This window comes from Crotalus tigris, unplaced genomic scaffold (genome assembly GCF_016545835.1).
Source record: "Crotalus tigris isolate CLP2741 ecotype Arizona unplaced genomic scaffold, ASM1654583v1 scf7180000023583.536487, whole genome shotgun sequence".
Classification (NCBI taxonomy): domain Eukaryota; kingdom Metazoa; phylum Chordata; class Lepidosauria; order Squamata; family Viperidae; genus Crotalus; species Crotalus tigris.
In genome coordinates this window covers 250,878-263,875 of record NW_024100058.1, presented here as the reverse complement: position 1 = coordinate 263,875, position 12,998 = coordinate 250,878, and the positions used below count along the sequence as shown (strand labels likewise).

General features: G+C 43.0%; 1 protein-coding gene across 1 annotated transcript; it reads left to right on the top strand.

The window, feature by feature from the left end:
- Positions 1 to 5,219: 5,219 nt before the first annotated feature.
- Positions 5,220 to 12,346, top strand: LOC120297123 (RNA-binding protein 14-like). Its single transcript, XM_039319382.1, has 2 exons — positions 5,220 to 5,712; positions 12,342 to 12,346. The coding sequence occupies exons 1-2, from the start codon at positions 5,250 to 5,252 to the stop codon at positions 12,344 to 12,346; spliced, it is 468 nt and encodes a 155-aa protein (XP_039175316.1). The 5' UTR covers positions 5,220 to 5,249.
- The last annotated feature ends 652 nt before the right edge of the window (positions 12,347 to 12,998 follow it).

Here is a 12,998-nt window from a genome sequence, read left to right as displayed (position 1 = left end):
TTCCTCAGATTGAAGAAGTTTGAATTACTGTGTTCTGCTGCCCTTAGCAACAGGAACCTAGCAATTTTGAACCTCTCTCTAGGAGCAATAGGGAAGCCATGAGACAAAGCTTCTCTCCCTCTTCCTGTTCTTGGCTGGATGCTATCATTTGGTTCACCAAGAAACTTATGCTCTATTCTTGTGAGTCACTCAGTGATATCTTACTTTCCCACTGTTTTTCATCTAACCACAATATTGTATTTTACTTGGAGAAGATTTTTGCTTCCTTTTGCTGAAACTATCATTAAAATTGACCCGCTATCTTCTTTCAGTTGTGGCTAGACATTGTTAAAATATCAATGATGTTCTTAAAAGACAATTTGCTAAAGATCTAATAAATGCTGTTAATTAACTATGTGTGCATGCTTGTTTGCTGTGTAATTGCATTCTCAATTTCTCATCATTTTAAGCACACACACGAAACATGCAAATGCAGACACACACTCATACACATATGCGCACATATAGGGGGCTGCGTGCACACATATGCAAATGTTTTACTGCTGTCTTTGAATTAATTATGATAGTTATAAAATAGGGAAAAGTGAAAAGAACAATATTCCAAGCTGTGTTTTCGGGGAGAAGGCAAAAGTTAAAGAATTGTTTTGTCTCTCTTGTCAAAGAGAATAATAAACTTGGTTAGATATACAGGACAAAAATATAAAATATGGTGAGGCATGAATGTCCACAGACAGCATAGAGAAGACATGTCAAACTCGTGACATCGTGTGACATTGCGCAATGTATCGGAGCTTTTTCGCCATTGCCGGCAATGGGGTGGACGTGGTTTCCAGATGATGCGTCCGGCCCATGGACCAGAAGTTTGACACCCCTGGCATAGAGTAAGCCACAAAATGTGTTAACTTGTCACAATGCAAATGCAATCACATTTTTATTTGCATCCAATCATTGCTTATAATTACATAAGAGGCAGAGATTGCCTTATGATGTCATGATGTTAATTCCACTATTCTGACATCATCATGGTTAGTTGTGGGAATAGTTGGGGTGAAATGTGGGGTAAAATGTTTCACCTTTAATTCCATTTTCCTGCATATTATTTTTCCATACCATAAAAGTATGCAACTTTTCAAAACTGGGAGTGATTTAGTTCATCAATTCATCCCTCTTAAGTTGTTTCTGATGTATTATATAGTGAGGGGTTTTTTTGCTGCTGTTTTTTTTCCTTTTAATTACACAGCTATGTAATATGGTGTGCCACAAAGTTAATCGCTGCAATCTGAAGAGCATTACTGGTTCCCCTAACTCTTGTCATATAAATCTTTAATACTGAGCCTTTAATTATCATCCTCATGGCAATTTTGTAAAGAACTATCTGTTATTCAATGACAGCAAACTCCTCAATGATTGTCTGTGGTAGAGTAAAACTTTTGCCATAATAAAATGAAGATGGAGAATACTGGTGGGCATTTATTGTGCTGCATAGCATTGTAATCATCCTGAAATTCATGGACAATGTCTTGGAAAGCTCCTAGTGCCCCAACAGAATTAGAGTTTGAAGGTTAGGCTGGAAATTTGAAAGAAGAAAAACCCATCCCCAATAAATATAAGTACTGAGAAACACTTGTTGACAAGGAAATGACATGGTTCAGCTCATGGGATCAGATCACCAAAACAAAAATCTGAGAGATTCATTTACACCCTTTCATAATAGTGTTCCAATAGCAAACATAAATTCATAAAGGAAGCAGTTTGCACTGTGATGTTCTGGCAACATTTCATTATTTGTGTTATCCATGGAACCTAGGTGTTTTAGACGCATTCCACTGTCCTGGCCACAGTTAAGTATTCTACTTTCTGATATTTAACTGAAAAAAGGCAAAGAAAAAAAAACACTACATAAACTAGGGCAAAAATGGTGAATTGGGTTTGAATAATATTTAATACCTCAATATGTAAAAATAAAAATCAACAAACTAGCTGGTTCTACGAATTATACAAATCCATGATATTTAGGACCTTTCAATACATCTCCTATTAATTTTCACTAAAGTTGTTGGCAACATCAGTTCTGCTATTGAAGCACTAAAGTATAAGACAATCTGCCCTGGGCTGAATTTCATGATATGAGATCATTCTCACAAATTTTACCAAAGAGTTTTGAGTTTTTATCTTCTTGTTTTGAGAAAGGGGTAGCACCTGTGTGTCAATATATTGGCCAATATAAAGTGAAATGATAAAACTGCAGTGGTAAAAGAGCAAGAGGCAATAAATCACTTCCCTAGAGAGGATCATAAAAACTAGTCACAATGTACTTGTTGGCACACTTGAAATAAATTAAGTTATCAGAACATTGGGTACCAACACAATTTATGCCTAATCTTTTGTTCACTTATCAAATATCACTAAAAATCCAATAGCAGTAGTTTCTAGAATAAGCATTTTTCTTCTCAGAAACAGGATTACTGGATTGCATGACATATGAATGTATAGTGTCCTGGAGCATTCCAGTGGAAGCAATTGATTTATTAATCTTATTCCAGCAACTTATTTACTCTGAAGTCTTCTGTTTCTTAGCTTGTTTTTGCAACTTTTGCCAGCCAAGTCCACTCTTAACCACACATTCTGCTTGACAAAATATTTGATAGATTTGTGTTAATATGCCCAGGACAAGCATCCTGGACTGGGTAATCTTAAGCTAATTTCTTATCTTTGTCTCCAAGGGGCAGGTGCTTAGCTTTATTGATTCCATAAACAACAAAGAAAGCTGGTCCCATTGTCCAGGGCTAAATGCAAATTTGTTTCTGTTGTGCACAGTTCAGGGCCAAAACTGAAGTGTTGGACTCTCCGAAAGGAAATAAGAATGAAAAAGTAAATATAACCACAATCTTCATACACATATCTTATAATCATAAAATCCACCTTTGTAAAAGTAATGATATTGCTAGACAAAAAACTAGTAGGCTTCAGTTTAAATATTGAACATATACTGGATGCCAAAGTTCTTGTGACAAAGATACTCTCTGCTTTAAGTACTTTTTCCTCGGTCTCTGAAGGATCTTAGGCCATTCTATCATCAGCAAGTTTTTGTTGAACAATACTCTCAACTGCCAATCATAGATATAAGTGGGATAGCTAAGGTTTTAAGACTAGACTCATACTCGTGATAATAGATGAACAGGGAACAAGAACTATAATAAGGAATAAAAGAAAAAAATGCAGGCATCATGCATTCATTTGTAAGGACAGATGAAAGGACTGAAGTGAGAATGAGAATTACGTTGTGATTTTCTTTTATCTAAATTCAAGCCTAAATTGTTTTCTCAACAAATTAGGTATAGCTGGACAAATAAAGGTAATGAATTCAGGATGTTCCTAAGCCAAAGCAAACTGAACTTTATCATTGCCATGTGCTTTATTTTGCTCCTGAACCTGATGAGATTTTGCATGCTGCTATTCTGATTTCTCTTATTTAGAATTAATTAGGAAAAAAGTGGGAAAAAATAAAAGTTTAGTAAGTCGAAATCCCAAAACAGGATTTGAATGTTTGGGGGCATTTGAGGGAAAAGTCATATTTGTATGTAGACATATTTTTCTCAATTTTACCCAATTTGCATCCCAAACTGAAATGTTGGGGAAAGTAGTACCATAAGCAGGTAAATTATCTTTTCCTCATTACTCCAATGAAAGTTGTGACTAAATTTTCTTTCTTGCCTTCTTGTTTCACTATTATGTTCCACTAAAATTTAAGAAAAATGTGATCATAAAAGCCTATACCAGCACAATACCATTGAGAAAGAAAAACAAGAAATTTAAGAAGAAACCAGCATGGCTGCACAAAGATCTCTCTGACAAACTTAAAGACAAAAAGGACAAATACAAAAAATGGAAAGAGGGGCACATAACTAAAGCCGATTACCAGCAAATAGCCAGAACATGCAAAGATGAAATCAGGAAAGCAAAGATGAAGTCAGAATGAACAAAGACTTGCAACAGAAATCAAAGTTAATAAAAAAAACCACATTTCTTCCAACATATTAACAGCAAGAAAAAAGTCAAGAAAACTGTGGGCCCACTAAAGAGAGAAGATGGAAAGGAAATAACAGACAACAGGGAGAAAGCAGAGCTCCTTAACTCATACTTTGCATCAGTCTTCACACAAAAAGAAACTATAGCCCAACATATAAAAAAAAAACATTGTAAAAGACATACTAGAAACAAAAATTAAAATAAGCAAGAAAATGATAAGAGAACACCTATCTGACCTGACAGATTACATCCCAGAGTTCTGAAAGAGCTGGCAGATGTTATTTCAGAACCATTGTACCACATCTTTCATAAATTCTGGAGCACCAGGGAAGTACCTGAAGATTCGAAAAGGGCTGATGTGGTTCCCATCTTCAAGAAAGAGAAAAAATGGACCCAGGAAACTACAGACCAATCAGTTTAACATCAATACTTGGGAAGATCCTAGAATAGCTAATAATAATAAAAAAAACAGATCTGCAAACAACTAGAAGCAAATGAAGTCATAAACAGTAGCCAGCACAGGTTTGTTAAAAACAGATCATGCCAAACTAACCTTATTTTCATTCTTCGATAAAGTGACTAAACTAGTAGACCAGCGAAATGCTGTAGATGTAATATACCCGGCTACTGAACTGCAGGAACACCATCACGCTTGCTAGAAGAGCTGGCAGATAGCGGCGGAGCGGAGCGGAAGGGCAGCTTCTCTCCAGGCACCATCCCAAGCAGCAGAGCAAAAGCCGGGTGAGGAATTCGCGAGAGGAAGAAGCCTCCTCTGACCGCGTTGGAAAAGAACAACCGCCATTAAGCCGCGGCGGCGGCTCTTGCTGCTGCTGCTGCTGCTGCAAAGGCGGCTCCCGGAATCTCTGGGCGGCGTGGAGCAAAGAAGACAGTGAGAATTGCCAGCCTGGAGGTTCCGAGGTGAAGTCACGGCACAACCCAGCCCAGCGTCGGACCCCACCGCCCGCGGAGGACCCGCCAGCGTTGCTCGCCCTCTCCCCTGCCCTATCCCCCGCAGCCTCGGAGCCAGCCTGCCCGCCAGGTCACAAGAGGCGGAAGGACTGTTGCTGGAGGGGGGCCGCGTCTCTTTCGCAGGTGCCATTTTGTGGGTCCGCGTTGTCTGGCTTCTTTCCTTCTCTCTGGGCCTCCTCGGGATGGGCGGGCCCGGTGCAGCTGGGCGTGGAGGTGTTCGTGGACGGCGTGCCCGGGGGGGGGCATCGTGGATGGAGCTGCGCGACCTCTTCGAGGCGGCCGTGCCGGGCGTGGTGGTGAAGGTGGCTCTCATGAAGCAGTTCGCCTTCATCCACCTGCGCGACGAGGAGGCGGCCGAGCGCACCATCCAGAAGCTCAATGGGCACCTCCTGCACTGCCACCACGTGGTCGTGGAGTTCTCCCGCCCGAGGCCCACCCACACCGTCAAGACCTTCGTGGGCAACGTCTCGGCCGCCTGCACCAGCGGCGAGCTGCGCGTCCTCTTCCAGGAGTTTGGGCCCATCATCGAGTGCCACATCGTGAAAGGAGTGGGAGAGGCAAGCTTGTGGCCTAGAAATCTACTCTGTATATGCTCAGAGGTGTTGTTACATACTCCATTCCCGGCTGCGATCCAAGCAATTGAAACCAACTCAGCTTTAAGGAGCCCCAGTTTGACTAGCTGTTCCGCCATGGCTGGGTTGACTTTACACAATTGTTGGATGTCCGGAGAAGCCATTGATGAGCTGCACGAGAGGTACTTGGAGAAGTTGACCCAGCTCTTTGAGGAGCATAAGGCCAAGTACGGTCTGCCCCAAGACAAGTACCTAATGATCACCTAGCCGGCCACATTGGACCAGCCTGGGACACAGAGGGGCAATATTATTTTTTTAGAGAATGTTTGTTGTGGGTGTGAGTATGCATGTAGATGAATGGTGGCCCTGTTATGTATAAATTTTATTATTGTATTTAGGGCGTATGAATGTGAATATTTTTATTTTCTATGTATATAAATTGAGTGTGAATGTGTATTGAGAGTTTGGGGTATGAGAATGGTGGAGTCGGGGGCGGAGCCTGGTACCCCCTCTGCTGAGTGCAATAGCAAAAGTAGGGGGGGGCAGGACTTACCTTTGGGCTTGGTCTGTATGGAAAGCGAGTCCGGTCAGGAAGGGAGAAGGCTGGTGAGGGTGGGGGTACTCCGGGGAAGGGAGAAGGTTGGAGCATCCCGGTTATGACTGGGATGGGCAGATACGGCAGGAGCCGAGGGGCAGGCCATCTTTGGGGAACGAGGACTCGCTATGTTAGAGCGATTCCTTGTTCTGGCCCCTCAAAAGGCTCATCCTATAGTACTGGTGACAGGGGAGTACAGGGCCCTAATTGTAGGCTGCTGTTGCTTAATGCCAGGTCCGTTGTCAGCAAAGCCCCCCTTGTCCGTGATTTAATATTGGACAGCGCGCTGGACCTGGCATGTATAACCGAAACCTGGCTGGGCCCTGAGGGGGGTGTTTCCCTCTCAGAGATGTGCCCGGACGGGTTTGTGGTGCTTCATCTGCCTCGACATCAGGGCAGGGGTGGGGGAGTGGCAGTCATCGCTTGGAAGTCCTTGAGTCCTCGTGGGATTCCTGCCCCGGAGGTTGTTGGGTGTGAGTCCCTCCTATTGAAGTTGGGTTCATGGGTTCAGTTGGGCTTGCTGCTGACGTACCTACCTCCCAGCTGCATTGCAACAGCCCTGCCTGCATTGCTGGAATCAGTAGCCGGGTTGGCGGTGGAGTTCCCCAGACTTATAGTACTGGGCGACTTTAACCTACCATCACTCGGCGATCACTCAGAGGCAGCGCAGGAGTGCATGGCTTCCATGGCAACCATGGACCTGACCCGGGTAATTCAGGATCCAACTCATAGGGGTGGTCACACACTCGACCTTGTGTTTCTCTTGGGGCAATGGAGACATGATCTGGAATTAAGAGGAATAGAGATCTCACCCTTGTCATGGACAGATCATTTCCTATTGAGGCTGGACTTCAGAGCATCGCAGGGAGAGGGAGCCGACTAGGTGGTTCCGCCCCAGGTGCCTAATGGACCCAGATCGGTTCCACGAGGAGCTTGGGGAAATACCTGACTCCCTTGTCCACAACTCGTCCAGGTCCCTGGTTGCGGCCTGGAATGAGGCGGCGTCCGGGGCCCTGGATCGAATTGCGCGTTTGTGACCTCTCTGTGGTAGTGGTCCCCGGAGGGCGCCTTGGTTTACTGAGGAGCTCCGGGAGATGAAGCGCCACAAGAGACGTCTAGAGCGATGTTGGAGGGCCAGTAACTCTGAATCTGACCGATCACTATTAAGAGCCTATCTTAGGACTTATTTAGTGGCGATAAGGGCGGCAAAGTGTGTTCACTTTTCCGCACTTATTGCGTCTGCATAATCTCGCCCAGCCACCTTGTTTAGGGTGACCCGCTCCCTTCTTAAAGTGGAGGAGGCGGAGGAACCCTTGCAGGGGAGAGCTGAGGAGTTTGTTCAGTTTCTTTCGGACAAAATCGCTCAGATTCAGAGAGACCTGAACTCCGACTGGGCAGTGCCAGCCGAGTTGCCAGGGGCTGGTCTTAGTCATGTTATCTGGAGCGAGTTTGAGCCTGTGACCCCTGATGAAGTGGACAAGGCCGTGAGGGCAATGAATGCCGCCACCTGTTTATTGGACCCGTGCCCCTCCTGGCTGGTTTCTGCCAGTAGGGAGGTGACACGAGGCTGGCTCCAGGCGATAATCAATGCCTCCTTGATGGAGGGGTCTTTCCCGCAACCTTTAAAGGAAGCGGTGGTGAGGTTCCTCCTCAAGAAGCCTTCCCTGGACCCAGCTGTTTTGAAGAACTTTCGTCCCGTCTCCAACCTCCCCTTTGTGGGGAAGGTTGTAGAGAAGATGGTGGCATCCCAACTCTTGCGATCCTTGGATGAAACTAATTATCTGCACCCTTTTCAATCTGGTTTCAGGCCCGGCTACAGCACTGAGACTCCTTTGGTCGCACTGACCGATGACCTCTGGCGAGCCCAGGATAGGGGTTATTCCTCTATCCTGGTGCTTCTTGACCTCTCAGCGGCTTTTGATACCATCGACCATGGTATCCTTCTGCGTCGTCTCGGAGAGGTGGGGGTGGGCGGCACCGTATTGCGGTGGTTCTCCTCCTACCTCTCTGACAGGTCGCAGTCGGTGTTGGCAGGTGGACAGAGATCGACCCCTAGGCGCCTCGATCATGGGGTGCCTCAGGGCTCGGTCTTGTCCCCCCTCCTTTTTAACATCTACATGAAATCGCTGGGTGAGATCATTCGGCGACACAGGATGAGGTATCATCAGTACGCAGATGATACCCAATTATATATCTCCACCCCGTGTCCTGGAAGATGTGAGGGTCAGGATGGGGGTGAACAGGCTTAGACTCAACCCTGAGAAGACCGAGTGGCTCTGGGTCTTGCCTCCCAAAGGCCAACTGGATGGTCCATCATTAGTCCTGGGGGGGGCAAATTTACCTTCCTCAGTGCAGGCACGCAACTTGGGTGTCCTCCTGGACTCATGGCTAAATTTGGAACAGCATCTTTCAGCTGTGGCCAGAGGGACCTTTGCACAGGTTCGCCTAGTGCACCAGTTGCGGCCTTATTTGGATCGGGAGGATTTACTCACAGTCACTCATGCCCTTGTCACCTCAAGACTGGATTACTGTAACACGCTCTACATGGGGCTACCCTTGAAGGGCGTTCGGAGGCTGCAGTTGGTTCAGAACGCAGCCGCAAGGGCGATTGTGTGCGCACCAAGGTACGCCCACGTGTCACCTATCCTCCGTGAGCTGCACTGGCTTTCTGTGGGTCTCCAGATGCAATTCAAGGTGTTGGTTATCACCTTTAAAGCCCTTCATGGCATAGGGCCAGGTTACTTACAGGACCGCATTCTGCCGCACAGTTCCCAGAGACCGGTGAGATCCCATAGATTGGGCCTCCTTCAGGTCCCGTCGGCCAGACAATGTCGGCTGGCGGGCCCTCGGGGAAGGGTCTTTTCTGTGGTGGTTCCAACCTGGTGGAATCAACTTCCCCCCGAGGTTCAAACTACTCCCACCCTGCTGGCCTTTAAGAAAGCTGTTAAAACTCTCCTATTCCGGCAGGCCTGGAACTGATGTCCCCGGGGGGGGGGGGCGGGATATGATCGGACTCGTGGTATGACTGTATTATTTTATTGTTTTATGATTGTTTTAACTCTGTACGCCGCCCTGAGTCCTTTGGGATTGGGCGGCATATAAATAAAATTAAATACAAATACAAATACTTAAAATTCAGTAAGGCGTTTGGTAAAGTAGACCACAACCTACTCCTTGGTAAACTAGAAAAAGGTGGAATAGACAACATCACCACTAGATGGAACTGTAGCTGGATGATAAACCATACTCAATGAGTAGTCCTCAATGGCACTACATCCACAGTGAGAGAAGTAAGCAGTGGGATACCACAAGTTTCTGTCTTAGGCCCAGTACTCTTCAATATCTTCATAAATGACTTAGATGAGGGAATTGAAGGGGAACTCATCAAATATGCAGATGACACCAAACTGTCAGGAGTAGCCAACACCCAAGAAGACAAACTCAGGATCCAAAAGATCTAGACAAACTTGAACAATGGGCCCTATCCAACAAAATGAGTTTCACTGTGGAGAAAAGCAAAGTTTTACATTTAGGCAGGACAAATCAAGGATATAAGTAGAGATTAGGTGAGACTTGGCTTAAAAACAATAACTGTGAGAGGGACCTTGGAGTCCTATTGGATGATTACTTGACTATGAGCCAGCAGTATGAAGCAGCAATCAAAAAAACTAATATAATCCTGGATTGTATAAACAGAGGCATAGAATCAAGATCATGTAAAGTATTAGTACTGCTTTATAAAACCCTAGTAAGGCCATACCTGGAATACTGCAGCCAATTGTGGTCACCATATCACAAAAAAAGCTGTTGAGAGTTTGGAAAAAATTCAGAGAAGAGTAACTAAGATGATCAAAGGCCTGGAGACTAAAACATATGACGAATGGCTGCGGGACTTGGATTTGGCTAGTCTAAAGAAAAGAAGAAATAGGGGAGACATGATAGCAGAGTACCAGAGGGAAGGGCAAGAAACAACGGTTGGAAACTGATCAAAGAGAGAAGCAACCTGGAATTAAGAAGAAACTTCCTAACAGTGAGGACAGTTAACCAGAGGAACAGCTTACCTCCAGAAATCATGGGAGCTCCATCACTGGAGATTTTGAAGAAGAGACTAGACAATCACCTGTCTGAGGTGGTACAGGTTCTCCTGTTTGAGCAGGGGGCTGGACTAGAAGACCTCCAAGGTCCCTTCCAGCTCTATTCTATTTTAATAAAGTACTTGTAGTGGTATGTTGTCTTTAAAGCTTGGACAATACACCTAAGAGAAAATATATTATGCCAATATTGGTACCAAATATTTTATGTGCCAATATTGGAACTAAAATGTAGATTTGCTACAGCAGTAGTCAAAGACAGTCTCATTATATCAGCTTGCTACACTTGGTGAGGCAGGGAAGATAAACATGGTGTGGACCCCAATCAATTCTGATTGGTGGGGTCTAAAAAGAGAGCCCTCGCTGCCATTCTAACATCAGTTCTGAAGTGCCCCTCCTGGCCTTTTGGAAACATCTAAAAACCTGGCTCTACCCTCTCCCTTGAGGCTGATTGGCTGGTTAGTGCCCCGAAAGCCTTCTGTCTTCCTTTTAATTAACTTTTAATGTTGAATTTTAAGGAGCCTTCCCTTATGTTAATTTTTTATATTTATTTTTATATTTTTAATATTTTATTTGTATACCACTTACAGTCCCTCTGTGAGGGAGATAGGTGGTTTCTAAATTTCTAAATAAAAAAAATAAAGAACATAGTGACAAAATATGATTAAAATTAAATATAAAGAAGATCAAACTAATGATGACAATAGGTAAAGCAATGAGCCACAGGATTGACCGTGAAGGTATTGAAGTGCTAGATATCTTCTGCCTTTTAAAATCAACTATCAATGGTAAAGGAATAAGAAGTCAAAAAATATTCCATAACTAGTTCTCAGTAAAGCAGCCTTGAAGGTCTTGGCAAAGATATTCAAATGCTGTGATGTGTCTATAGTTACAAATAACAGAATAATACAAGCTATGGTATTCCCTGTGATAGTCTAGTTGGACTTTAAAGAAGCAGGCTAGGCAAAATATTGGTCACTCTGAACTTTGATATTGGAGAAGACTCCTGAGAATACCATGGACAGTGAAGAAAGCAAATCAACCCAGGGGTCTCACTTGAGGCACGAATGATCAGGTTCAAATTATCCTATTTTGGATTCGTTATGTGAAGACCATAAGGCTCTAATGCTGAGAAAGAGAAGAGGAGATGAATTGTTGCAAGATGGACAAACTCAGTTGTGGTGGCAATTAGTACACCATTGGGAGACTGGACAAAACAAGTTAGGGATAGATCAGCATAGCAGATCTATCTATGTGGTTGCTGGGAATCAAAAATGAGTTGATGGCACATAATCAATCAATCAAACAACTGCTTCTGAAATCTAAGTAAAATAAATGTGTTCTACTGTATAATGACTATTCCCAGGAGTGGATAAATTTGGTCTAGGGTAGTTTTCTGTATCTCAAAGAGTTTATGCTTGACACAAACACTTATATGTTGGCTACTGAATTTATTAAAATCTTCTGAATAATGCATAGATGTTTGCAGACAAATTACAAGCTCAGGAGGTTGTATTATATGAAGAGATGCATTTCAAATCTTTCCAGTTTTAAAAAAAAACCTGATTACCAGATTGCCTGACTTATATAATATGCATGCATTTAGGATGAGTAATTGGTTTTTGCACAGGAAATAACAACCATTTTGTTTATTCCATGACCACCCCTCCCCAACATACACATATTCCATCTGGACCTCAGCATGCATTACAGATGATAGTCATCAGCAAAATCTTTCTGTGACTCAGATGGTCTAATATTTCTTGCATATTAAATGGAGGCATATGAAAATACATAAATAATGGTGCATTTGCATCTTTCCCCCCCTCATGGAAAAGATCATGGAATAACAGCTTCCAGGAAATCTGGCTTTAATCCATGTTTGTGAGGTATGTGGGGTTTATACATTTCATTTACAAAATGAGAAAATATCTAAAGGCAACACTAGACTACATGGTCACAACCTGGATTATTCCATTTTATCTTTATCTGGGACTTCTTCAACACCAAGTAGTTTGTTTTCTGTGCAGTTCTACCACAACACAATCATTTTTATAATTTGATCCTTTGAATTTGTCATCCTAGCATAATGTGCTAGAAAATCCCAGATGGAAGCCACCTTTCCTAAGAATTTAAATCAAGAGCTTCTACAAAAAGTGCCTGGTTAGTGACAAATGACTTAATTCTTTCCCAGTTTGAAAATGGAGCTTTTCTAATATGATTGTTACAAAGAAATGAAAAATTTCCTCTGAGATATAACATTGCTTATGAAATACATTTTGAAGTGTAATGCTTGCCTTTTGAAAAGTGATGAATGAGATGGCCCATTTGATAAGTTGTTGTCCTAAGCACATCTATTTTCAATGAGTTCTTGAAGCAATCTCTTTAGGATCAATCTGTCAGTGGTTGTGCTAACTTTCAAACAAATCTGTATTTAGAAATAGTTCTTTTATGCAATCTGCCAATAGCAAAGTTGAGAAAACCATGCCTGAGATGAACTGAATTCATTTAAAATTCAGTCTTATTCATGTAGCTATGACTGATCAGCAAACAAAATAAGCAACATGTAATGAGGAGGAACCTATCTTTTATATATATATTTTTTTATTTTCTGAAAACTATCCTTCAAGACAATATATACACCAACCCTTAAAGATGCATAATTATATTGCAGAAAAAGGATACGATCAACACTGAGTTGGCGGCACATAATATTATTGTGCTATATTCTATTGTACTGTA

What these genes read in the sequence shown, in the direction of transcription:
- LOC120297123 (XM_039319382.1), top strand. Translation starts at nt 5,250, where the DNA reads ATGGAGCTGCGCGACCTCTTCGAGGCGGCCGTGCCGGGCGTGGTGGTG.